The following is a 27,991-nucleotide window of genomic DNA, read 5'->3' on the forward strand; positions in this document are numbered from 1 at the left end:
AAACGGGGAGAAATCGTCCACACAGAAGTCTCATCACGTATGCATGGCGGCCGGAGTGTCGAGGCGCAACGATAATCGTTCCATTAGCAACAACGCGTGCGTAGTTTGCCAGCACGATAATCATAAAACAGCGGAATGCTCTCGCTTCGCGCGAGAAACCGTAGAGCGTCGTTGGTTCTTTATAAAAAAATCGGGGCTATGTTTCAAATGTCTCGAGCGAGGTCATTCACAAACCGAGTGTAAGACTCAGAATTGTTCCCACTGCGAGAGACCGCACCACGCATTGCTACATAATCCAGCACGCGCCGGGAAAAATCGAGAATCGTCAAATGCGTTACGCGGCAAACACGTGGCGAGCGTTAGTTCCGCGGTGACAAAAGGTGTCGGCGCCAGTCAGCCAATCATGACTAGACGAGACGTTGTTAAAGATAATTCTGGTGCAGGTAGCGGGGCCGAACGGGGTAGAAAAAACATTTGCGTTGCTGGATGACGGATCGACCATAACGGTCATAGGCGCCGGTTTAAGTAAAAGGTTGGGACTGCGCGGCACAAAATCCAACATAAAAATCCGTGGAATTCGAGAAAGCGACGTTGTAGATGCTTGTTACGAAAAAGTAGAATTCTATATCCGCGGAGATGAGAATGAGTTCTTGATAAAAAACGCGGTTACAGTCGCGAATCTAACATTCCCTTCGCAATCACTCTCAGAGGAGTTAGTACGCCACATCGCGAAAGTACAAAGTATTTTTGTACAACCTTATATTAACGCACGGCCGCTAGTACTCATCGGCCAAGACAATTGGCGATTATTACTGAGTCGAGAAGTGCGAGTCATGGCCGACACCGACACAGCGATCACACTCACGTGGTTAGGGTGGACGGTACACGGAAATGTGCGCGGCCGCAAGAGGGGGGGAATTTTTTCGGTTCGTAAGCAAACAACGTCGGCAAGTATAGAAGCCCGTGACGAATTGTGCGATTGCGGATGGATGCGACTAGATGAACTCGTGCGCGAGCATTTCGATATAGATAGTCTCGGTGTCCGCGAAACCACGCGACCGAATCCGCGGCACGAACGCGCTCAAAAAATATTAGAAAACACTAGCAAACGCGTCGGAACCTTGTGGGAGACCGGTCTCCTGTGGAAAAGCGGTACCCCCCCCCCACGGTCGACAGTCGGGCGACGGCACTGAAAAGACTTCTCTCGCTAGAGTGCAAATTAGATCGTGATCCCGAATACGCGAAGCTATATTACCGCGAAATGAACCGACTCATCGACAACGGGTACGCGATGCAGGCAACGGATGATACGCGGAAACGAATATGGTACCTGCCGCACTTCGGCGTGACGAGTGACGCTAAACCGGGGAAGCTACGGTTGGTATTCGACGCGGCAGCTAAGTCGTCGGGCGTTAGCCTGAACGACCAGCTGGAATCGGGGCCCGACCTGCTGCAATCGTTATACGGCGTACTCATACGTTTCCGACAATTTGCCGTGGCGGTCAAGGCCGACATTTGAGACATGTTTATGCGCGTCGGGGTCCGAGAACAAGATCGAGGAGCGTTACGTTTCTTGTGGAGAGGGAAGGATAGGAAATCGTACCCGGTCACGTACGAGATGACACGCCTCGTGTTTGGTGCTAACTCGTCGCCGTGCAGCGCGTTATACGTCAAAGACGAGAACGCAAAAACATTCGCGAATAGTAAGTCGGACGCAGCCGAAAGCGTCATAAAGAACTCGTATGTCGATGATTTTTTAGCGAGCCGCCTTACCATTAGTGAAGCGAAAAGATTAGTACGCGACGTAATTGAAATAAATTCCCATGCGAACTTCGTGATGCACGGTTGGGCCAGCAACCATCCGCGCGCCATCGACGAAGTCGAAATAAGCGCGCGCCTGCGCGATGACAAAAGAACGCGGTTGTGCGACCGAGATAACGAACGGGCGTTGGGACTATACTGGGACATTGACGCCGACACTTTGGGCATCAACGTAGGTCTTGCGCGTATACCGGGCGAATTAATGAACGGCGTTAGAAAACCCACAAAGCGAGAATTTCTGCAAACGATAATGTCAATTTTCGACCCGCTTGAATTGATTAGTCCTTTCATTATAAAATCCAAAATAATCATGCAAGAGGTATGGCTTAGCAAAGTCAATTGGGATGAGCCGTTACGAGACGAAGAGCACGCGAGATGGATATCATGGCTGCAGGGTCTGCGCGATATAAAAAAAATTCGTATTCCGCGGTGTATCACGCCGAAAGAAAATTATTTCGAGAGCGCGCAGTTACACGCGTTTTGCGACGCGAGCCTCAAGGCGTACGCCGCGGCCGTGTATATCCGTTTCACCATACCTGATCGCCCCGTACACGTAGCGTTAATTATGGCTAAATCGCGCGTAGCGCTCGTGAAGCCCATGTCAATTCAACGGCTCGAACTACAAGCGGCGTTGCTAGCCGCACGCTTGATTTGCGCGGTTGCAAAGGAATTAGAAATATCGTGTGGTAAGTGGTACTTATGGTCGGACTCGCAAACGGTTCTGCGATGGCTGAAAACGGAACCGCATGCGCGTCAAACATTCGTAGCGCATCGCCTCGGAGAAATTAGCGAGCTAGTAGCTTCCGCGACGTGGCGATGGGTACCTTCGAAAATGAATCCGACTGATTGCGCGACACACGGAATTTGCGAAGATGCGAAAATTAAAGAGATGTTTGTTAGGAGGGCCAGATTTTTTGAAATTAACCGAGCCGCAATGGCCCGCGCCGAGAGAACTTACTAACGCGGAGAAAGACGCGGAGTCCATCGACGGGTTGGAAAAACGTAACGTACAAATATGCACGGTAAACACAGTCCGCGAATACCTACCGCTAGCAGCACGCCTCTTCGGGTGGCGCGGGCTAATTGTCAGCGTGCGGCGGATGCGTAAATACTTCGACCGATGGCGCAAAAAGTCGAGTGAAAAAGATGATTTGACCGAACTTAAACAAGCAGAAGATTACGTTATACGCGTTTTACAAAGAGAGAGTTTTTCCGACGAGATAAAAGCACTTCGCGACGGGACGACAATCAGGAAAAATAGTCGAATTGTCCAAGCGACACCCTATATAGACGAAAACGGGATTATGCGTGTTGGGGGACGAGTCACTGAAATTATCGACGCATCATTTACTCGAGACCCGATTATTTTAGATGGCCGACACCCGCAGGTGAGACTTTTAATCGAAAGTTACCACCGACGTTATCGACACGCGAGCAGCGAAACCGTATTAAACAAGATGCGACAAAAATTCTATATCACCGGATTGAGGAACGCCTTAAAATCTATAATCTCGAAATGTTTGATTTGCAAATTAGAACGCGCGAAACCAAAAAGTCCAATAATGGCACCGTTACCTGAGTGCAGATTAGCCTACAGGCAGAGACCGTTTAGTCATTGCGGGGTCGACTACTTTGGACCGTTGTACGTCAAAGTCCGAAGAAGCCAAGAGAAACGGTGGGGGGTAATTTTCACATGCCTCACTACAAGGGCAGTACATATAGAGATAGCGAATAGTTTATCGGCCAGTTCAGCGATCATGGCTCTGCGACGTCTCGCCTCTCGCCGCGGTTCCCCTCTGGTAATGTACAGCAATAACGAAACGAATTTCAAAGGCGCGTGTACCGAGTTGAAGGACGAAATGGCGAAAATCGACAAAAATAAGCAACGCGAATACGCGCTACAAAATGGCATAAAATGGTTATTTAATCCCCCCGATGCTCCACACATGGGTGGTGCTTGGGAGAGGCTAATAAGGTCGATCAAAACCGCGCTGTATGCTACGCTCAAAAACGAGGTACCGTGCGACGAAGTACTCTATACAGTAATGACAGAAATCGAACATTCAATAAACTCCCGACCGTTGACACACGTGTCCGCCGACCCACGCGATCGCGAAGCCCTCACACCTAACCTTATTTTAATTGGTCGTTCCTCCGGCGATGTGAAACTCGGAAGCTACGATAATACGGATACATGTACGAGAAAGCAATGGCGCATAGCGCAAGCGCTTGCAGACGCGTTTTGGCGCCGCTGGTTGAAAGAGTATGTGCCCACGCTGTTGCCACGCAAAAAATGGACAGAGAATGTCGAGGCAATACAGGTAGACGATGTTGTTATGATAGTGGATCTGCAGGCCCCGCGAAATTCGTGGAAAAAGGGGACAGTAATCGACGTGTACCCTGGTAAGAACGGCATAGTTAGAACGGCTAAGATTAGAATTAAGAACAGCGAATTTATACGGCCCACACACAAATTAATTAAGCTTTTCAATACACGAGAGGTACAAAATTGAGGGAATTTTGTACGGGGGGAGAATTGTTACGGAAGAACGTCCGGATTGTGGACGTAAACGAAATAATATAATTATACATTGTGAAAGCGTGGGGGAAGGGGCATGAGGCAAAGTCACCGATGAATTATCTTTCCTTTAATAATTTCATTGTTCTTGATTATGATAATTACGAAGGAGATTTGAAAGGTACGCGAACTACCCGGTGTCTCATGGCACGAGTCGCATGGACTCGTGGCCGTCAAGCCCTTGTAATCAACGACCTCGTGGGTTGAAAAACTCGGTTGTGAAGGTCGATAGCGTGCACGGGGATCTCGTATGGAGGACCCGGGGCTGTTCAGGCTACCGAGACGCCGGTGACGCAATAGGGAAACGATGGAAGGATGGAGAAAATTCGGGAACGAATGCCGAGTGGCTTCCCCCACGCTTACCCCAATGACCAATATGCAAGTGTGTGGGCCAAAGAGAGGGAAAAAAGGGCTGGCAAGTCGAGACATGTCCAGGCGTGAGACGTTTTCGTTTTTGGGACAGAAGCTCAGGGACCGCCGTGAGAGAAAGGTGCGAAGTATTCTAGCGTTGAGTATTGTACCCAGTCGTTATTGTTACTAGTAAAATATTACCGTTTGAATTTTAACTCATTTCGTTTATCACCTTCTCCTTGCCCAATACATACTTAAAGCTGTATACTCTTACAGAAGTTTACGTCACTATCAACTCTCCGACGAACGCATCTAATTTGTTAGATAAAATGCCTCTTTTTAAATGTTTATTAAATGTCTGTTGAATAAGTGATATTGGTTAAATTTGTTGTTAAAACCTTTTGATATTAATTTTGAATATTAAAGATTAAATGCTGTAAATATTGCACAATATTATTGCTGCATTATTGCTACATTATATTAACCCTGATAGCACAGAAAAGTTTCTGTAATGTTGCAGAGACATAACACTGAAATGTTGAAACTATTACAGTTACGTTACGTTATATCTCTGCAATGTTTCTGTAAGGTTGCAGCAATGTCAAAATGTCCGCTTTGGTCCGCAAGAACGTTTCTGAAATATTACGGGAATATGACTATCCCAGATAGTAAAAGTCGCCGTTATTTTGACGTTTTAGAAAATATTTTGGGTACATGTCCTATATATGCAGCACTTCCATTGTAAAAAATATTGAAAGAACATAATTATAATTAAAAAAAAATAGTCACCATAGTCACATCTGGCATTGCCTAACTTCTGCGGTCACTCATCCAACTCTGAACCGCCGTTGACATTGCTTCACTTCGAAGATGGTACGCAACCTAGCCCTTCGCGATGATCCATGAACACTTGATGCTCATGAATATGTATTTGTTATAGATCAGTTCAATAGATGTCAGAAATATGAAACGTATAGTTAAATAATATTTATAAATAAATTTAAATATGTATGTATAAATATAAATGTACAGTTTTTTACTGATTTTTACATATGCGAAATAACATGTGAAATAACTTATAAAAATATGCTTTTGTTCAGTTCTTTTGATAAAACTAAATTATTTCCCAGACAGCACACAACATTTATAAAACATTTACAAAATATTTATAATATTTATTTGAATATTTTACAAATATTTATGCAAATATTTTATAAATATTTTTGTGGTCTTAAATTTGACAGATCGTAAAGATTTATCATAAATATTATAAAAATATTTATGAAATATTTATAAATATTTACAAAATATTACTTGTACAAATCTTTATTTTTTATTTACCATAAATAAATTATATATAATTATATATTTATTTACCATAAACACACTTATAATTCATATGCATATAGATGAGGATGCCATGACATGAGACATAACTTGTATAATGCTCTTTGGCTTAACCCGCGTTGCCGAGAATGTGCGCCAAACATATCATATGAATTAGGTTTCAGAAATTTGTAATATTACAAAATACTACGTTGCAGGTATATTTCAAATGTAAAGTTTCAATCAAGATGATTGCAGAAATGTTGCAAATGTAATGTTTAAAAAAAAGGTAGTCTCAGAAATATTACAAATGTGATGATACACAATTGAAACGTTGAAACGTCTCTGCAACATAACTGAAACTCTTTGTGCTATCAGGAAAGAAAATATTGAAAATTATAATATGATAACTTTAAATGTTGAAATAATTGCAAAATATATGTTTCAAATTATATTTATCTACTTTTTGATAATAAATATTATTGTCTAAGATTAGACAAATATAATTTGAAACATACATATTATTTAAGAATTATATTCTGACAAAACTGTTGCGTTATGGCGAATCATCTTAGCACAATCTTTGATATCGTGCAACGTTTGCAAAATCTTCTTCAAATCGGGGACGTCATCTATAAAAAAAATTAAATATTATTTTATATCTTATTAAAAACTACTTGCTATTATAGTAGAGAAGGGGATTATAAATCATCATTTTGTTTATTTAAATAATTAATATTTTGTCTTCTTCTTCTGCTTCTTCCATGTGTAATAGGCTTAAAGCTTGTTTTTTCTTTCTTACTCATGTGTCTATGATGCGCATGTAGATTGTTCATAAATATACGAGACCTACAGTTTAACGCCAGTTCCGAACGACTAAGATAGAGAGATCTTATGGGCATAGAATACTCTTGATGGCTTGCCATTCCAATCAGGAGGAGAACGAGCGCATAACATTTTTTTTTCTTGGCCGGAATCGAACCCTTTGATGTAATAGACCAATGCACTATCCGCTCGTCTCCAATAAATATTTATGTGATATAATTCTTGTCGATACAGGTTTGTTACCTATAAAGTTCTATCAATCATGTTATAAACAGAAATTTTCGGATAAACATAACAAACAGAATTAATAATTCATTGAAAAAGGGAAAAATGGATGCATCATGGAACCATAGGATATGAAACTACCAACGTATTGTTACCCTCGCTCGACGAGTTCGCCTCTGCAGCGCTTCGACGTACTCGCTTTCACTCATGTCCTTCCGTACGAAATAAAGGAAGACACTCTTTGCTCGTAAGAAACTCTTTAATGTACCCAAGAATACAGATTGCTAATAGCGAACAGAGAATCAGAGCACGACCGTTCGAGTTAACAGCTCGGAATCAAATCTGATGAGCGCATCTGCATAAACAACGGGGTTGCCCAGGAGAAAGCCTGCTGGGAGCCGCGCAGCTGAGAGCCGAAATGCATCGGGTGTCCAATGCGAACGTAACAGTATATATTAGATTAGATCTTTTATTCTGGACTTCCGTTAGGAATGTCGTTGCTGGGGTGTTTTCAAAGGGTGCACCAAACTTTTTACATCGTCAAAACAGTACTAAACCTACATACAATATAATATAAAATATTGCCTTCTATCTTTCTCTTCCCATCGCTGTCTGCCGTTATCTTTCAGCTTTGCTTTTTTTTCCAGCCTTCCACACGTACCTTTTGGCGTCCTCTCTCCTCATCGATTCGTCTAATATCAATACATCGATCATCGATTGCCTTCCATCATTCATTTCCTATCACCATCTTAGCAGTCACTTCTCAGCTTTTGCACTTTCTTCCAACTTCTTACATATATCTCCTGGTTCCCTCTCTCCTCAATGACCTATCTAGCATTCATACATCGATACATCGATCGCCTTTCATTATTCATTCCTCACCGCTCTATCTGCAGCTATTTTCTAGTTTTTACTCCTACCTCCAAACTTCCACGCGCATCTCAAGGCGCCCTCTCCGTCCACCACCTTCTCCAGGTTCTTCCACGTCACTCTTTCTTCTCACTATTTTTCCTTTTTTGCTTCCATTCCACTTTTTTTTTCTTTAAAAATCTTTCCTGGTCTTCCTGTTTCTTCCCTCCATTTACACGCCTATTTCTCACCTCCTTCTTTCCATCACTCTATCTTTTTTCTTCCTAGCTCTTCCTGGCTTATCTTTTCTTCCTTAATTAAACCAGAAGTAGAGACACTACTCTACTAGTCCAGTCAAAAACGATTAAACTTAGAAAAAATTGCAACATAATATTTTATTACGTGTTTGTGTTCAAAAAAATATACTGAACAACATATGTAAATTCTGCCATTTTCCGCTACCCCTAAGTGTGTTTTTTATGACCAATTAATAAACAAACTTACTTATCTCTACAAATATTACGAATTCTGAAATTGTTATAAAAATCAAAGTTGTAGAGCAAAAAAAGATTTGTAAACATGTTTTTATGAGTTTTTTTTTAAAGATTACATATTTTTTGAGGTATTTGGAACGGAAGCTCAAAATATTATAGTGCCGCGTACTTACGGCCAACATTAGCCAGATAAATTAGTATATGTTTCCAGGATAGCCATAAGAAGATTGTTGGCTCGATTTTTACACCGTTTATTTTTTTGGTTTTTTAATTAAAAAAAATTTTTTTAATTTTCAATTTTTTGGGGTTTTGGTATTTTTGGTATTTTTTGTTAATTAATAATGTTCTGTCTTCTTGTAACCCTAAATTAACGTAGTCTACCCCCATACATTCTATACATGATGTACAGAGTAATATATTTTTTCTGCAAGTACATCTTAAACTTTGACATCCTTTCTTGTAATTACAACAACAATTTTAAGAATATTATCCGGAGTTGGTTTACTGTTTGTAGTAATCGGTATTAATTTGTTTCCATCCCCATTACAGTTCCATCCCCAATTTTCTGCTTTTAATTTCGAAGACTTTGAACTCCATATCATTATTTAGCAATAAACTCGAAAATAGCGAAATTTAGCCGATGCTGGAGTAGGGGATGATCGTTCAGGTGACACAAAGCAAGTTGATGTAGTTATTTTTGAAAGAAACATTCTGAGGCGTAAAGAAATCAGAGTTTCTTCCTTTTTAGCTTCATAAATTGATAAACGTTTAATTTCCAGCATTTATAAGATCTTGTGTAGATATGATAGATAGATTTATTTTACTGCGTCCCTTCGGGGTTTACAGTCTCATCAATATATATACATTCTTTCTACATAAAACATCTCTTTCGCCCAACACATCCTGGCCATTATGCAGCCTCAACACTCACCTCCCCTTCTCGACCCCTTAACACTCTTTTCTTAAACCTCACTTCTCTACATATATACATATCTAACTCTGTATCCCCGTATATCCCTCACTCCTCCTGGTTATCACCTTCAACCCCTTCCAAATAATGTACTTTTTCCTCTTCTCCTTCTTGCCTCTTTCTTTTCTCGAACCACATCCTCACTCTCTCCTCCCGTTCCAACTTCTCCCTGTCCGTCCTCTTCGCTTCGAGCTACCTCTCCTCCATCTTCTCACCCATCTTCTCATCCAGAACCGGAACTGCACACCGTCCTCCTTTTCCTCTCTTCTTGAACTTCTCTCGCTTTCAGTTTCTTCCTCCAATCCGTCCTCGTATCCACTGCGTTACCACCTTCCTTTTCGTTCTTCCTGTCTTCCATTCTTCTACTTTCCTTCTATCTTCCTCTTCCTGTCCTTTCACCTATTTTCCTCTTCTCCCTCTCTTCAAATGTATTCCCCGCTTTCTCCAACGCTTTATTCCTTCTTCTCGCCACTCCTTTTCCACCCTCGTTTTCTCGATACTCCTTCTCACCTCCACCTCCTTCTCTCCTCTGGCTGCCGCCATCCTTCTCTCTCTCTCTTTCTGTCTCTCCTTTTCCTCCTCTCAACCCCTTTCCAGCCTCTTTGCGGCCACTTTCAGCTTTTTCTTCTTCTCTCTCCCTCCCACTATCCTCTTCTTTCGCTCTTATTTAGGTTCTTGTGATCAATTTTCCTCCTTCGCTCTCTCTGCTTATCTCCCTGTACAACCCTGCTTCTCCCTCTGTCTCTCCTCCCTGCCACCAGAATCCACTTCCTCCACTGCCTCTGTTCTCCTCCTAACCTCCTGCACCTCAATATTGTTTATAATCAACTTAAACTTAAAAACAGAACTGGGAACAGAAATTTCTTCTTTACTTTTATTCGTACACGCTTTTTTGGGTTGTGATACAGCATCTTTGATTTATGACGTGGGAACACAAGTAGGATTGTCTCTTATTTACTCTGATATTAATTTCTAAAAATGTGCAAAAGTATTTTTAATACCAAAAGTATCTACACAGAATCTTATAAATGCTGGAAATCAAGCGTTTATCCATTTATAAAGCTAAAAAGAGAGAAACTTTAATTTCTTTACGCCTCAGAATGTTTCTTTCGAAAATAATTACATCGAGTTGCTTCGTGTCACCTGAAAGTTACCTCCTACTTCAGTATCGATTAAATTCCACTATTTCCGGGTTTATTGTGACGAGCCGTTCCGTATACGGAGTGGCCTTCACTCGGACACAGTACAATTGGACACAGTACAAATAGACAAGGTGCAAATGGACACAACATAATGTACACGTTTCAAATGGTGCGACGATATTTTCTCGGTTCGTCTGCAACTTTGTCGCAATTTTACTTACGTCACTCTAATTCTCTCAATTGTTGGGCGCCAGGCGCGAAGAATCGCGCCGCACGAAATTCACAAAATAGTTGGTCACGATGGCTAATTACCCGGTAGCCCGCTCCTACACGAAATGGTAGAGGAGCGGAGTTTTTATATTCTTTCTCAGAAAGTGGGAGGGAAGGTTCGCAATCACTAAAGACTCATATAATAATAATATAATAGATCGTATATTAATAAACTGTGTAACAATTAAGGGGTTATAATCATGAATAGCTGGTCGAAATTCTCACAACGTAATCTTAATTAATAGTTCGTAAGTTCTCCTTGCAAATTGGAGACGCGATCAACACTCAATATATTCTCAGCAGTTACATCCGCACTTACAATATGGTTACTACTCGCTCTACACGGTAACAATACGATTACGATCACAAAATTACAACAAATACGAGCAACGAAATAGCTCGGTATCACGCGAACGGATAACGCGATTCTCGTCGATTCTCGGGACACGCACGCATCCTACTCGTGATTCTACGCACGGCCTCATGTACTACGCAAAAGTTCCAATATCTACGCCAAGGTACAGCCCTGCCCGTAGCGGGTCTTACACAAACCTTCGCGAGGCGGTTACGGCGCCTCGATACAACGGTATCGTCCCCGGGTACTCGGTATCCTCGTCCAGGAGACGGATTTCTCGAGATCTCGTCTCAGCACAATGCCCGCCACTCGGGGCCCTCGGTATTCTCAATCCCGGACTCTCGGAAATCTCACTCTCTCGCGTCGTCCTGGTGTCTCGCAAATCGCAATCTATATTTACAATATGATTGTCGGCTCGGCGGTTCTCGAGGGGAAGAATTACAGGAAAGGGATTTAGATTATAAGACGGAGTTTGACACAGGCCCCGGATATCCTCGGTATCACGAAAATTTCTCACCGCGGTATTCTCTTACGGCGTCTACCAACTTCTTTACTACCTCGCGAATCGCAAGGTGACTGTCTCCGTCCTTACTGCGTAATTGAAGTGGTGGCCTTACATAGTCGTGGACGTCGCTGGTGGCCGCTGGTCTGCATCCTTGGTCGCCTTACCGAACAGTGACGAACCGTGAGCAGTTGCGAGCGTCGCGGACACCGGTAGCGGCTTGCGTATCGATCGCGCTTCGATCCGTGCACACGGATTGCTAGTCGATGGGGGCGTCCGCCCGTTCTGCAGGATCCAAGCGTCCGAGAGCGCCTCTGGTCCTGACACTGCGCAATTTGAAGGCTGCAGCTCGCACGTCTCGATGGCCTTCCTTGCGGTTCTGGCTCCTACCGGACCGGCTCGGGAGTGATCAGGCCCTGTCCGGTCGACTCTTCGAGGCCGTGACGGCTGCTCCGGCTGGGGTTTTTTCCACCCTAGCTGACGGGCGTAAGGGTGCACACCATTTCCCCGGCTTTCATCTCTAGCGGCTCCTGGTTGCTCTGCTCCTTTCTCTCCTTCTAAAACAGGACATAACGACAGTGACTGCCCCACGACCTTCCTCGTGTGCCTCGGTATCAACACCCCAAATACCTGACCTGATTTATGGTTCTTCGGCTGTCCGGGGCCCCGACGTTCGGTCGTCTCGGCTCTTCATTGACAGTCCCTCGACGGTCAAAATGAACCGTGTCCATTTGAACGTGTACATTACTTTGTGTCCATTTGCACCGTGTCCATTTGTACTGTGTCCAAGTGAACCACTCCCCCGTATACGACCGTCGAGACCGTGGAATACAAGGCCGTTACCCCTCTACCTTGTGTAGTCCCCTCCGCTATCTTGCCTCCGCTTACGTCTCCGCTCCTCTTGTCATCAAACGGGAACTATAAGAGCCTTCCACCGTTGATAAGAAGGCAGATTTCTTCGGTCTAGCGTATTGAGCCGACCGATTCAGCGGAGTGAGTTGAGCTTTTCAGAGCACGTACTGAGTGTTACTTAACCTATAAACTCGACTCCTTGACAGCGTATATTGAGCGCTTCCTTAATGCCGCGCACTGAGCGGCACCACACCACCCCGCTCATTATCCGATTCCCGGTTCGCGCACTGAGCAACCGCCCCCGACACCGTTCTCGGTGACCTCGTATTGAGGGGGAACCGACGCCGCGGATGATCATCCTCGCGGGATTATCAGCAACAGCTGATCACCGCAATAGCTATTTGCCGTGACAGCCGACCGGAGCTCCGCACCATGCCGTACCGCGCAGCCGCGTACCGCCGTGATCAATCCGAACGCCGCGGCCGATCGTTACGGCCGGTACGAACGCCGTGACGCACCGCGCAGTCGCGATCGTATCGACTGCTACCGCCAATCCGCGCACCGATCGACTGGCGCGCACATCGTGCGCACCGCCGCAACCAAATCCGAGCGCCGCATTACTGTAAAATACTCCGCGCACGTGCGCCGTGATACACGTCGCTTACAGCGATTTACACACCCCGCAAACCGAGGCACTACTTATTTGTAAATATTAGCGTAAGAACTGTTGTATATATTAGCTAAGGACAATTACTTTATAATAAATCACCGTTATTAATCATACACTGTCTCGTCACTCAACTAGCCCGCCGCCCGAACCTTGAATCCCGCGGTTATCCGTAGCCAATCAATTTAAAATTCACGGTTACATTATCAAATAATGGTATGGAGTTTGAAGTCTTTGGAAATAAAAGCAGAAAATTGGGGATGGAGCTGTAATGGAAACAAATCAATACCGATTACTATGGACAGTAAATCAGGATAATATTCTTAAAGTTATTCGTTGTAATTGCAAAAAAGAATGTCTAAGTTTAAGATGTATTTGCAGAAAAAATGAATTACCCTGTATAATATCATGTACAGAATGTATGGGGGTAGGCTGCGTTAATTTGGGGTTACAGAAAAAAACAGAAAATTATTAATTAACAAAAAATACAAAAAATTAAAAAAAATTAAAAAAAATTAAAAAAACAATAAATAGGCTAAAAATTGAGCCAACAGCTTCCTCATGGTCATCCTAGAAACAGATACTAATTTATCTGGCTAATGTTAGCCATAAGCGCGCGGCGCTATAATATTTTAAACTTTCTATGCAAATACCTAAAAAAATATGAGGTTTTGTGAAAAAACTCATAAGAACATTTTTGTAGATCTTTCTTTGCTCTACAACGTTCTATAACAATTTTGAAATTAGTGATTTTTCTGAAGATAGTGAATTTGTTTATTAATTGTTTATAAAAAACACACTTAGGGGTAGCAGAAATAGTGGAATTTGCATATGTTGTTCAATATACTTTTCCGAACACAATCACATAATAAAACCTTATGTTTTTTTTTAAACACCTCCCTGTGTTATGTATTTTGACTGAACTATTCTTGTCACCTAACTACGGCGTTATTTTCTTATCTTATCAGCGTACGCACGCACGCACGCACGCACGCACGCACGCACGCACGCACGCACGCACGCACGCACGCACGCACGCACGCACGCACGCACGCTCGCATGCACGCGTATACAAGGTGTCTTAAAATATACGGGTCAACGCTCGTAAAAAGATAGAAGAGATCGAGATGAATATAAAAGTCCAATATTGTCTTGGGTTAGATCCACCAATAATCGAGATATTAACGTATGGAATCTGCAAATAATTTAATTAAATTCTATCGTGATTGTGAACAGTAAATTAATGAAAGCTTATCGTACATTCACGAGATTTTTTCTTCCATGTTATGACTCGAGCGGATCGAGCTCTTCCCTCGGCGCGCTTTCATTTACATAATTTGAAAAATTAATACCTCGATTATTAGTGGACTTAACCCAAGACAATATTGGTCTTTTATATTCATTTCGATCTCTTCTATCTTTTTACGAATGTTGACCCACATGTTTTAAAACACCCTGTGTATATACATGCGCGCGCGCATGTGTATGTGTGTGTGTGTGAAAATATAAATTATTTTTTTTCTAGTTTTGTTGGCCTTAGACATTGTCCTCGAACTTTTATATGTATATTTTGGCACAAAACGCAAGAACCGTTGTTAAATGTTTCATTTTACATTTTTTAATGTATGGGAACATTTTAATGTAAACGGAGCGCTTCCGGGGTTCGATTGTTAATAATTTTTTTTCTAATGTCGTCGGTCTTAAAAGGGAACCTCGCGAACCCGTAAATTCTGATTTTAATGAAACTTGGCATAAATGTAGAGGGGGTGAATACATGAATTTAGAAATTTGTAGTTGGTGCCTAAAAACGGTTTGAAGGGGTAAAACCACCCTTCAAAGTTGAGACATTTTTCCGGTTTTTCGATATATCTCGTAAACTAAACAAAATATTAAAAAATGTTTTATACAAATGTTTTATAGCATAAATATCTCCATTTAACTACGCTATTCATTTTTTGGGAAAAAAAAATTTTTTTGATAAAAAAAAACTTTTTTTAAAATAAATAGCATAGTTAAATAAAGGTATTTATACTGTAAAACTTTTGTATAAAACATTTTTTTATATTCTGTTTAATTTACGAGATATATCAAAAAACCGCAAAAATCGTCTCAATTTTGAAGGGTGGTTTCACCCCTTCAAACCGTTTTTGAGCACCAACTAAAAATTTCTAAATTCATGTATTCACCCCCCCTACATTTATGCCAAGTTTCATTAAAATCTGAATTTTTGAGTTTGTGAGGTTCCCTTATTAGTCATTGTATTTTGGCACATATGTCGGAGCATTCGTTAAAAAGTTATCAAATAATTTTTTTGTTTCTTTTGTTTATACATTAATTTTTATTTGTTTTTTGTTATAATTTTATTGTTTTGTGTATAAATATTTTTTAAATAGGTTTTTGGGATAAAAACAAATTTTTGTTTTTCTCTTTAAGAATGTTTAAAACTACAACAATATTTAATACAGTGCAATGTTTATTGGCGACTTTTCTCTATATAATCACTATTTAAAAGTAATTTTTTTACGAATTAACTTAAGAAACTATTTTCGTAACTTTCATTATACACATGCAATCATTATGCTTACTAGCGTATATGATCGTAAATCTCCGTCCATTTTGTGCATAAGTATTAAAAATACTAATATCTGAAGGTGTAGTTAATAATTGCCAATCATATTGTATTTGATCAAATAGAGCTTTAATCTGGAATTAAATCTTATTATAATAAAAGCTTTATTTATTATTATTATTGCTAATTGTAAGAAGTTGTACAATAACTATTCTTAATTACTTAAATTCTAATAATAATAATTGTCTAATAGTGAATTCTGTCGCCTGCACTAGTGTACACTAAGTGCAAATTTTTGTAGTACAGTGGGTTTGATCAACGTCCTCGGTTTCTATATTTTGGACTTAATGTTGCACTCGTACGGTTTAGTGCAACACCAGTTCAGTGCCAGTGTAAAATGACCGTATTTACATAACTATAAGTAACAGTTGCTCTTTCTTGCACATTTGGTAATAACTTTTAAAAAAATGACATGTAATATCATTACGTTGTGCAGCTTTTTACTATTTTTTTGATAAAGTGATATTTATCTTTTTATGTTTATTTTTTATATAGAAAAGAAAGTGACTACCCATTTACAATAACTTTGTTAATAATTAACATTTTAATTTGATATTAAACGGTTATATTCATTAACTCTTTAAAGGACACATTTTTTCTAGCAAGTATGTCGGATAAATCTTGTCACATCTAAATGTTTTAGATCATGCTAAAACCGAATCCAAGATCAAAATTAAAAAATTTTAAATGGCGGATCTAATATGGCGGACGCCGGACATAAAAATTCAAAATTCATGGATAAAAAAATTATAGCCATATTCTTCATAAAATTTGTAATAAAAAAGGTCTCTTTCAGTTTTTTGCTAAAATGCATAGTTTTCGATAAAAAATTCTCGGAATTATATTCTTGAAATCATTTTATTCGGCTTAAATATTCGATATTTTGTATCCGCCATTTTCAATTTTACATTTTTTGGGTCATTTTCATAATTAGCAACCCAAATAATCACTAAGTACGAAATTCTATACAACTGATTTATAAATTAAGTGAATGAATCAATTTCATATGCTGAAAATAGTATTTTTACAATATATTTTGTTGAATACAAAATAGTAACAATATATGTACTTTCTGCAACTTTAACTTTAGTTTGTCATTTCTAGAATCTAAAATTATGGTCTGAAAGTTTATTTATATTTAAAAGGCTTTTAGAACGAATTTATCGTGAAAAAAGAGCATTTTTTGTTATTGTTTGTTTGAATAATTTCAAAATACATGATGATACAAAACTCTTATAGTAGTGCATAGTTCTATCATTAATAAGTATAGAACAGTTTATTTCACGGTTATGCGATGTAACAGACCTCTGTTGTATCGAAAAAACCGAAGAAAATGAAATGGGAAGTATACTTTCCACCGCCCATAAAAGGGTTAAGGAACTTACCTAGTGTGATTACATAAAAATGAAGGTGATTAAAAAAAACTATTTTACCAAATATATTAAAAGTTTGTTATTCAAAGTTATATTTAGTAACATTTAGAAAAGTTACAAAAATTTTTTTATGAAAAAATATTGATATATATTCAAGATATGAATCATTTCTTAATGCCCAATTACTACAGTCATAATTTGCAAACAAATTAATGAATCAACTTTAAATTTAATGAGAGGCTTTCACTTGGACAACGTTCATTTGGACATTGTTTATTTGGACACTGTTCACTTGGACACCGTTTACTTGGACGGGAGCGTCCTGTTTGCTCAAGTCAATATTGGCCACGGTTCCGATTGACCACTTCAATATTGGCCATGATTCCGATTGACCACGGGATGGATTGGCCATGTCAATATTGGCCACTCGTCAATATTAGCCATGTCAATAATAGCCAAGTTAATATTGGCCACGTGTCATTATTGGCCATGTCATTATTGGTCACGTGTGAATATTGGCCACGTCAATATTGACCACGCGTCAATATTGCTCACGCGTCAATATTGCCCACGCGTCAATATTGGCCACGCATTAATATTGACCACGCGTCAATATTGCCCACGCGTTAATATTGGCCACGTCACTATTGTGGGTTTGCTACTTGGACGGTGTGTTTGTGTGTGTGTGCCTGTGTGTGCCTGTGTGTGTGTGTGTGTGTGTGTGTGTGTGTGTGTGTGTGTGTGTGTGTGTGTGTGTGAAGCATTTTTCTGCACCACATGGGTTTGCGACTTTTCACGCAAAAAAAAAAGATTAATATTGACGTGGACAATAATGACGCGTGGGCAATATTGACGCGTGGCCAATATTTACGCGTGATCAATATTGACGCCTGGCCAATAATAACGCGTGGCCAATATTGACGTGGTCAATATTTACGTAGGCAATATTGACGTGGCCAATCGGGACTGTGGCCAATATTGACGTGGGCAAACGAGTGCCACTTACTTGGACACCGTTCAGTTGGACATAAAAGAAACGGACACACACATACACACGCGGTCCAAGGGGGGGACTTCGGTCCCTCTTTTACGTCCACCCGTCCAAGTCGCTAACCTATGTAAATCGTATTGGAAATCTGTAAACATATGTGAATGTGTATATGTATGTGTGTTGTGACGTGGCGCGTCCGGCGCGCGTGACAAGGGCATAAGACCGACCGAGGGGATCGGTCGGGGGCGACTCCTCGCTGAGCCGAGGGGGATACGGCTGATATTTTAATTTCTTTTGATTTTTAGCTTCCGCGATACCGTTTTGCGATTGTAGTTGACAATCATTTAAAGTAGAGGCGCCGAGTGTGAGCTAATCTGAAGAGTGCCAAGGGCGACGGAGGAGCAGCCGTCGTGGGAATTCTACTGGGGACAATCGACAGTGGAAGGAGCGCCCCTCAAAAAGTTTCCCCGCCGAGCCGTGCGTCGGGCCCCGCAGAGCGTAGTCGTCCCTGAGCTAAGGGTACCGACTGCGCCGAATGATAGCGCGGAGACACGATGGCTCCCAGCAAGGATCACGCCGTGGGCACGCGCCACCGGGCTGCGGACCGGAAGAGCGGCCACAGCCATGTAAACCGCCAGCCACCAAGATCGGATGGGTCGCGGCCTGGCCAACCGGACCTACCGAAACGGCGGAAAAAGGGAGCGCATTGTTGGAGCACGTGTTCATCACGGACCTTTCGAGAGATGGAGCAGCGCGGCGCTGGATCGAGGATCACGCGAAGTCACGTGGATCCATCTATTGGGAATCGAAGAGCGTCCGCGCCTGCGCGACGGCTCAAGCCGGCCGGCGCGGGACAGGGGCTCCTCACTGTTCGGTTGACGGTGCGATAAGGCGTATCAGAGGACCAGCCCTTACGATCGACTTCGGCGGACGAGAATCTGGAGATTTCTGTAAGGCCATCACTCGGCAGCCACGCGGAATTCAGTAAGATTCGATAAGGCGGTCGACTTTCGTGCGGGACCGGATAAGGGATACCGTTTGTCGTGTTACCGGTGATCCCGAATCCGATACCGTTTTGCTGTTGCTTATTTATTAGTGTAGAGGACTCGAAATACAAAGTAGAGTCTCGTGGCCGCACGAAAGATCGGACCGACCGGCCCGAATATTTAGTTATTAAGTACGTCTCTCTCGGACAAAGCCGGCACCGACAGTCATCTTGTAATTAATACTTGCGTTCTTTATTACCGCGAATACCGATCTCGAGCATATTATAATTATTGTGATTGACGAGCGGAGAGCTTCGACGGCCTCCCGTCTCGTAGAGAAAGAATAAAGTTTCCGCATTCTCTTAGTGCTGACTTCCGGCTTCCGTCTTAACCATCTCTGTGAATTTATGAAATTTTATTAAGTGGAGTAAGATCCACGATTGTCGTCGACACAGTACTTCTTAATCTCTAACAAAATATATTTTAAATTTGATATCTAATTGACAATTGAGTACCGATTCTTTTCTACGACCTGCCTTGATCCGAGCTCTCCACCCCCCTCGATTACTAAAGAACCACGCCCCTCTACCACTTCGAGAAAAGAGCCACCGGCATTAGTAACGCTTCCTATCCGGCTACCGATTTATAGTTAATTGTTGTGCGGCGCGGAAATCCGCGCCTGGCGCCCAGAAAATTAGAGCATTTTTGGAGTTACCGTTCAAACAGGCTACCGTTTTCGAAAGTTACCGATCTCGCGAGGAAGCGTTACCCGCGAACTGTTAGATAAACTATTGTTAATTATAGTTAATTGGGCGTAGCCCCTCGGACCTGGCGGTTCCCGACGGAAAGCAACGTCGCAGTGTCTCCAATCATGCGGTGTCCAATCGTGCGGTGTCCAATAATGCAGTGTTTAATAATGCGGTGTCCAATCGTGCGGTGTCCAATTGAGTGATGTCCAATCGTGCCGTGTCCAATCGAGTTGTGTCCAATCGTTATGTGTCGAAACGGGATGCTCCCGATGTTAGATAGACAGATGTTAGATAGAGGAAATTAGATAGACGTCCATTAGGGACCCATTACACTTCCACAGCTTCAGTTGTACTAATTTTTTTTTTTAATTAAAACAAATTTTGTTTTCAATTTAAAAAAATTTAATTTCGTCTTAATAATAATTTTATTCTTAATTAAGAAATATTTATACTTGGTGCTATGTTAGGTAAAAATTTGTTCTCGAATCAAGGCACTCTTGCATTTTTTAAAGAATACATTTTTTAATGTGTAATGATCCGTTAGTTATCTATCGAAGCTCCGAGTCATCTATCGAGAAAAGGGGTGAAACAAAAAAGGAACCCATTCCACAGATTTTTTAAAAATAAAAGAGTACGTTATTCATAGAACTTATACTAATGGAAGAGGAAAAGGACCCGTAAAAGTGTGTCCAAGAAGTGAGACAGAAAACTAGTTCTGTCTCATACCTACAAATACGGCCGCTCATGTGCATTATGACGAAAAGTTATGAAATGAGACAGAAAACTAGTTCTGTATCATTTCATATCAAATCATATTCTATCTATCCTTGTCGCACAGATATTGGACACAGTTTCGGCATACGGACGGTATACGCTATTCCTTTTCCATTAGTATAAGTTCTATGACGTTATCACAAAAAAAAGTAAATCCGATTTTCTAATTTTTTTTATACTGTTCTAATTTATGTCTTGAGTAGATCTTCTACCCCTTTTTGTTTTTTTCTGGGTAACCGCATAGGGTAAATCTAATGTAAGAATTCAGTAACTCAAAAATATAAAAATCTTTTTAAATAGTTTCAGTCGTTAAGAGATTATAGTTTTGTTTGAAAAGTGCATTTTAACGGTTTTTAATCTGTTTTTTCAGGTTAGGAAAGACTTAGTGGGCCAAAACAGGTTTCAGATTCGGATTTAGCGATCCCAAAAACATAAGCATATCATAGTCTAGTCCGCCGGAGAAAATTCCGAAACAGTCTAACCCATGCTTATCCTGCTACGACTTTTATCGAAATTTATTGAAAAGTCATCAAAATCTGTGATGAATTAAATTACAATCAGGGATATTAAGAAAGGAATATTTTGATCAGTTTTCGACGTCGAATTGATGAGTCGTTTCTCATTGGGTTGTTATTTTGCTTTGTGCTAGTGCTGTAATGTGTTATGTATAAGACTTTTAAAATTGTCCAAAAACTAATATTAGAGACAACAGTACTTTAAAAGTTCATTGTTCGCTTCTTTTGACAACTGTTAAACTGCGTGTTTTGTCATTAAATTTTATATGACACTCATTTTTACACAGGCTAAGAAATGTTACTTTATAGAAGTAACATACTATTATTTTTTATAAAAGGTAACTTATTATTGTTTGTTAAGTATAAGTGGAAACATTAGACTATTAGAAAAAGAAAAAATCGAGTAACCTAGCTGCATTGTCTATTCGCGCATGCGCATTACACGGTTTTTAATATTTAGCTGTGCAATTGTTTTCGTATAGATTTTCAATGACAGCAATTTTAAAACACAGCCACAGAGAAAAGAGAATTCTATTATGCAATATCGAATGTGCATAATATGCAGGGATTTATTTAATCCATTTAATCCAGATCGCAGGTAATAAGTTATTTTCTTTCAATGCTGTTTTTATAAACTTTTTTTGTAAAAAATATTTAATAGGCTATTTTAGTGATCTTTTTTTTAGTAATCTGTAATGCAAGTTAAAATTTACGTTACAAATTTACGTTTGTTAAAACTTTAAATTGTATATTTATAATTATATAATTATTTATGATACATTTATTTATGATTTAATATTTGTTTATATATTAAAATTTATTAAAAAATGCGTTTTTTAATAAATTTTAAATGATTTTCTGACAGATGACACTAATAACATTTATTAGATTTTTTAAATCTGTATTAATTTTCTTTAACATATAACTTTATAATATTTTTTATTACCTTAATGTATTTTTCGGACTCTTGTACATTTTTCTCTACGCATGTGCTAAGACAAGGACAGCCAGATTACTCGACTTTTGTCTCTTTCTAATTGCCTGATGCTCTTTTAGATGGCTCCCGCGCTCTATTTTATCTCTGATCTTAACGTGGATATAAATAGGAAATTTTATAAATAAAAGTAAATTATACGTGTACAAAGTTTCATTAAATTCAGATGTTGACATTTTACGAGATTTCTTAGACACATCACAATTTACATACCTCTGTTGCTTTTAATATACAAGTGATTAATTTTATTCCACAGCCTATATCGACTACCAATGGTGAAAGAGAATCGATAAATACATTAGCGTCATCAATAGAGAGCAAACCACATATCTATTATACCAGAAAGTTATAAATAATGAAAAGCATATAGTATTTACATATATATTTTGTTAAATATTATTTTTACTCAGTAAGCAAGAAATCATTGTTGCAACGTTATTATAATGTTATTCACTAACATAGTAAGGTTTGCAAGTACGTAGTTGTTACAACATTATATATATTCATAATAACGTTGTATACAACATCATTATGAACAAACTTTGGTTTCAATTTGGAGGTTTCGGTAATGTTGAAATAACATTTGCAATGTTGTTGTAAATAATATTGTATTTATATTTTTTTAACATTGCAAAAATATTAAAATAACATTGTAAAAATGTTGAAATAACATAATTATAGTGTAAGAAAAAAATTAAATTTGCATTGTTTCTCAACAAGCACGGTTACCCCACCATAGTCGCATTTGCTATTGCTTAACTTCTGCGATCAGAAAAACAGTCACTCATTCAACTGTGAATCACTGTCGATGTTGCTTAACTTTAAAGATTCTACGCAACCTAACATTTCATGATGATCCATGAACACTTGATGCTCATGAATACATATTTGTTATAGATCAGTTTAACTCTTGCTTGACGAAGACTTATTTTGTCACGTCGATAACGGAGGGAGTCCTTGGGGTATTCCAACGATAAGTCTTTATAAATTGGAAAGTTTTGATACAATTAACGTCAAAATTTGCATACAAGGGTTTTAAGAAATGCTGATTTTAAATTTGATGTAAAAAATGCAAAATTAAAAATGGTGGATTTAAAATATCTATATATAAACGTAGAATCAAAATGTAGAAATTTTATAACACAAAAACATTCTTCTGGTTTTTGGGGTTGCTCATTATGAATCTGATGTCAAAAATGCAAAATTTAAAATGGCGGACTTAAAATATTCATATATAAAAAAGAGGCCCTTAAAAAAATGTTTTTGTGTAAAATTTTTACATTTTGTGATTCTGCGTTTATATAAATTTTAGGTCCGCCATTTTGAATTTTATATCCAATTCGTAATCAGCAACTCTAAAAAATTTTTGTTAATTGCATAAAAACTGTTTAATTTATAGGCGTTTATCGTTGGGGTCTTCTAAGGGCGTCACTTTGTCAAGCGAAAGTTAATACATGTCAGAAAGATGGAACTTGTAGTTAAATAATTTTTTTCAAATAAGCTAATTCTTAATTACTATATATTCTTTTACTTAAAAAAATATATATTTATAAATACATATATTTTTATAATTATAGATAAATATATAAATTTACAGGTTTTTCACTGATTTTTACATATGCGAAATAACATGTGGAACAACTTATGAAAACATGTTTTTACTCTGTTTTTTTTGACAAAGCTAAAATATTATAAGCTATATGATTATAAAATATTAATAGAAAAGAGTAATTTGTGGTTATTCCTTTTAATTTTCTACAAAAAATGATATTTATATAAAACAATAAAAAATCCTGCAAATTTTTACCTTTAGTAAATATTTTTAGATATTTATAAAAATTTTTTTCCCCAGGGTGTTATTCATAAATTTTTAATTAATAATTAAAATAATAATTTAATTAATTAATAATAAAGTGTAACATTATTATTGCAAAACACATGAGTAGGTGCGATATTCAACGGACAAAACAGATTCTTAGACCGAAGACAAAGAACCAAAATCATATTTATAAACACGCGCAAAGACATTATTATTTTAATTGATATATGCGTGTATAACACATAAATATAAATATGTACAAGTAAAATATAAAAATTTAATAATTTATGTGATTATACATTATTTGTGTTATAAACACATGAAAGGTATTTTAACTTATATATCTGTAAAATTACTTAGAAATATATTTAGATGTTATTAAATATTTAAAAAATATTTATAAAATTATGTTATAATTTTCAATAACATTTAAAACATATGTCTCATGTTTTCAATATTTTTATAATATTAAGATAGTAATACTATTAAGTAATGTTTTAAAAATATTTAGCAGACGTTATGTCATAACGTTTAGTAACATTTAAAAAACATATAGGATGTTGAATAAGTTCTCGCTGTTTTTTCGTGAAAATTAATGCGTTATTTTAAAAAATCAGTAAAAAACCTGTCACTGAAAGTATTGTCCATCGCTAGCTACTACTTTTTCCCATCTTTCTGGCAGCATTTGAATTCCACGTCGGAAAAACGACACGTCTTTTAAAGCTATCCAAAAGTCAACCCATTTTTTGGCATCTTCATAAGAATGGAAGTGCTGCTCAGCCAGGCCATGTGCCATCGATCGGAACAAGTGGTAGTCGGAAGGCGCAATGTTCGGTGAATACAGCGGCTAGGATAAAACTTCCCATTTAAGCGTTTCTAAGTAAATGTTACGTTCGGGGGACTTCACTTTTATTATCCGCTGACCTTTTAGAAATAAGCAAGCCAGACAAAATATTCTGAGATTTATCTACGGTCGAAGGGTTGCGGAGGAAAAAATAAATAAATATCTCCGCGCCGCGAGGGTGTCTGGTTCCCGTAATCAGAAAAACCCAGGACACTAAAGTCATTAAAATTCGGCAGGGGTCAGGCGAAGTAAAAATTTAAATATTTACCGATCTTTGACAAACTAAGAGAACTTATAGAATTTCTTTTACGATCGCAGATAAGCGCCAGATGAAAATCAGATTAACCGAAAGCGACGAGGGCACATTTGGTAATAACATTTTTTATTACGGACGGAATGTTTATCGAAAGAGAACCAGACCACCTCAAAACGTCCAAAAGCTATAAAAACCTTTGAAATCAGATGCACCTATCAACCCTGAAGAAATGCGCGGCTGGAAAACATAAATTTCCTCTCCCTTTCCTAGATAAGAACGTCCAAAAAATCTAACCCCCTCTTTCCTGCCAAAACTTAAAATCCTTTTGGGCGGAGACAAGGACGAACAAGCTAATACTTGGTCTCCTAAATTAACACACTTTCCTAAAAGGGGCAACTACCTGTCCAGTAGGAAATCATCCCCACGCAATTCTGAAGAAAGAACCTTACCAATAACATCATCCATTTGAATCACCCACGTCCAAAATCCTCTTGTGGGAAATCCACTATAAAAACCGCAAAAAAAAAAAAAAACACTCACTGTCTTCCGTTCTTTCAAACCCCGTTCCTGGAACTTTAGTCGATCGCGTGTAACGCGAGTTCTAACACTATACTGAGTGCCCAACTAATAGTGCTCTAGTGATAGTGCTCAGGATTATAAACTGAGTGTGACTGTACTCCAACCACATCCGAGGCTGACCAGTTACCTGAGGAGCGCGACCACCTTGAGCTTGACGTTTCGACCGACAATCTCGTCGACTCCCGAGGTTTAACCAGTCCAGCAAGTAGTAAGTGCCAGTTTCAATTATAACGTTTTCGTTTCCTTCCTCTTCTCTAAATCTGGTTTTGTCTTTAATGAACAACCATATTTACTCCCGACCCAGACAAAGTCGTTGGTCTATAAGAAGGGAACGTTGGCGTCAGCGCAGGGAGGCGCGAATCCTCCGAGAGGAGCCCTTGCATCATCTCTAACCAGAGTTAGAAATTCATCACTCGGTTGAACTCCGGCTAACACCATCTCAACTTTTTTCCTCTTCCTCACTTTCCATCTGCGAGGACGTTACTCACGGCCTTCGCCCTTCCTCTCCTCTCATCTGCGAGAACGTTACTCACGGCCCTCGCCCTTCCTCTCCCCTCATCTGCGAGGACGTTACTCACGGCCCTCGCCCTTTTTTCCGAACATCCGAAGATTCCTCTCGATCTTTATCCTTCCCCTTCGTACTCCCCCATTAGTTCCCCAGACTATGAGAATATCCCACCTCCACCCTCACCTCCTTTAGATTCTGACATAAAATTCATAGCTAAATATACTCCCCTCCCCCCCTCGTCACGATATTACTATTATAATTGCACTCAGCAGTCAATAATAGAATTATTAGAGCAGTTCCCCATCAAATCCGACCCCCTACTTCTGTTCCACCGTGAGTTTGCTTTCGTCCCGGAAGCAATCGACCCCGACTGCTTATTTTTTATAGTATCCTCTCTCAGACCTTATTCCCGTTTTTACACCGTACTACCGTGATCCCTTTGCCGTTCCGATGGACTTCTTTTATAACTTCTTTTCCCCTCTTTCTACTGCCACCCTGGAGGAAATTATTTGGGAACACGAGAAAAGAGATGTACCATATATTTAATATATTGTACATACTGTAGAGATCATTTTTAAGATAGTTTCATGTATGTAAATAGTCATAAATTAAAATTTGGTAACCCAGCGTAATGTTAATATACATAAAAATAAATATATACATATTGCTATTAAGCAAAATTTATCAAAACATGCGATAGATTGTATATCACTCAACAGGTTCAGTCGTTATGTTTAAATTTAATGTTGCAATAAATATTTTGTGTTAATAGTAGATGAATCAATAATTGTTTTAATTTCAATCACCTCCCTTCGTTCCCGACTAAAAACTGCATCGGGTCCGATCCCAAGTTATAGCAATTAAATTTGCTGACTTTAAAATTTGACTTTAAAACCTACGGGCGCACGACTAAAAATGCAGGATTATAACGGGCCTGCCGGTACACTGACCCACATTTTCAACCCATAAAAAATGCGTTTGACCCGAGGCACCTACCCTCTCTCTATACCTCTCTCTCTCGAGTGCCTTCGGGAATGGTGAGTTTCGTTACGTCCTTCCTTGCCTTATCTCCCCTCCTTTGAAGTATTCTTATAAACCCAAACAGCAAGGTTTAAATCCCATAAAGCTGGACGTAACATAAGTTTTCGCCGATTTTGCAACATGTGGCCGAGCGTTGTCACCTTGTCGTGTCTCTGTTTGTATAGATTTCGTAGAGATTTCCTGTAATGATTTCATTCGGTTTGAGCAGCTCATAATAAATTATACCCAGCTGATCCCACCAAATGCAGAGCAGAAGCTTGGAATCATGGATATTCGGCTTTGCCGACAATGCATGGCCGAACTTACACCACGATTTTCTACGTTTAGGGTTATCGTAGTGTATCCACTTTTAAAAAATAAGGTAGTGAAGTAAAATTCTCCGCAAATACTCTTTTTTGGTATGAAATTTGACATGTTTAACACTATGAAAAACATAGTTGTTTACACTTCGGCGAAATGACATACATTGATTTTCAAGGTTGTTTATGGTACTTCTATGTACATGCGTCACCATCTTAAACTACGTGCAAGTAGTTTTAGTAACGTCATCATCAGTTGGAAAACAGCGAGAACTTATTCAACGTCCTAATATTAATAAATGTTTTTAAAATATTTCAATAACATTAGGATAATAATATTATTAGATAATATTTTAAAAATATTTATCAAACGTTAAACATAACGTTTAATAACATCTAAAAAACAT

The 27,991-nt window shown here is 39.1% G+C and overlaps 1 protein-coding gene across 1 annotated transcript in view; it reads right to left on the reverse strand.

Annotated features, from left to right (window-relative positions):
- The window catches only part of LOC105839169, a 45,386-nt gene that overhangs the window by 15,874 nt on the left and 1,521 nt on the right, over nucleotides 1–27,991 (reverse strand). Inside the window, exons 2-3 of the mRNA XM_036288301.1 lie at nucleotides 22,452–22,568; nucleotides 15,813–15,930 (exon numbers count right to left, since the gene is read on the reverse strand). Of these exons, the coding sequence (XP_036144194.1) occupies nucleotides 15,813–15,930; nucleotides 22,452–22,568 (235 nt within the window). The remainder of the gene's footprint in view (nucleotides 1–15,812; nucleotides 15,931–22,451; nucleotides 22,569–27,991) is intronic.

The sequence above is a fragment of the Monomorium pharaonis genome, chromosome 6 (genome assembly GCF_013373865.1).
Source record: "Monomorium pharaonis isolate MP-MQ-018 chromosome 6, ASM1337386v2, whole genome shotgun sequence".
NCBI classification, from domain to species: domain Eukaryota; kingdom Metazoa; phylum Arthropoda; class Insecta; order Hymenoptera; family Formicidae; genus Monomorium; species Monomorium pharaonis.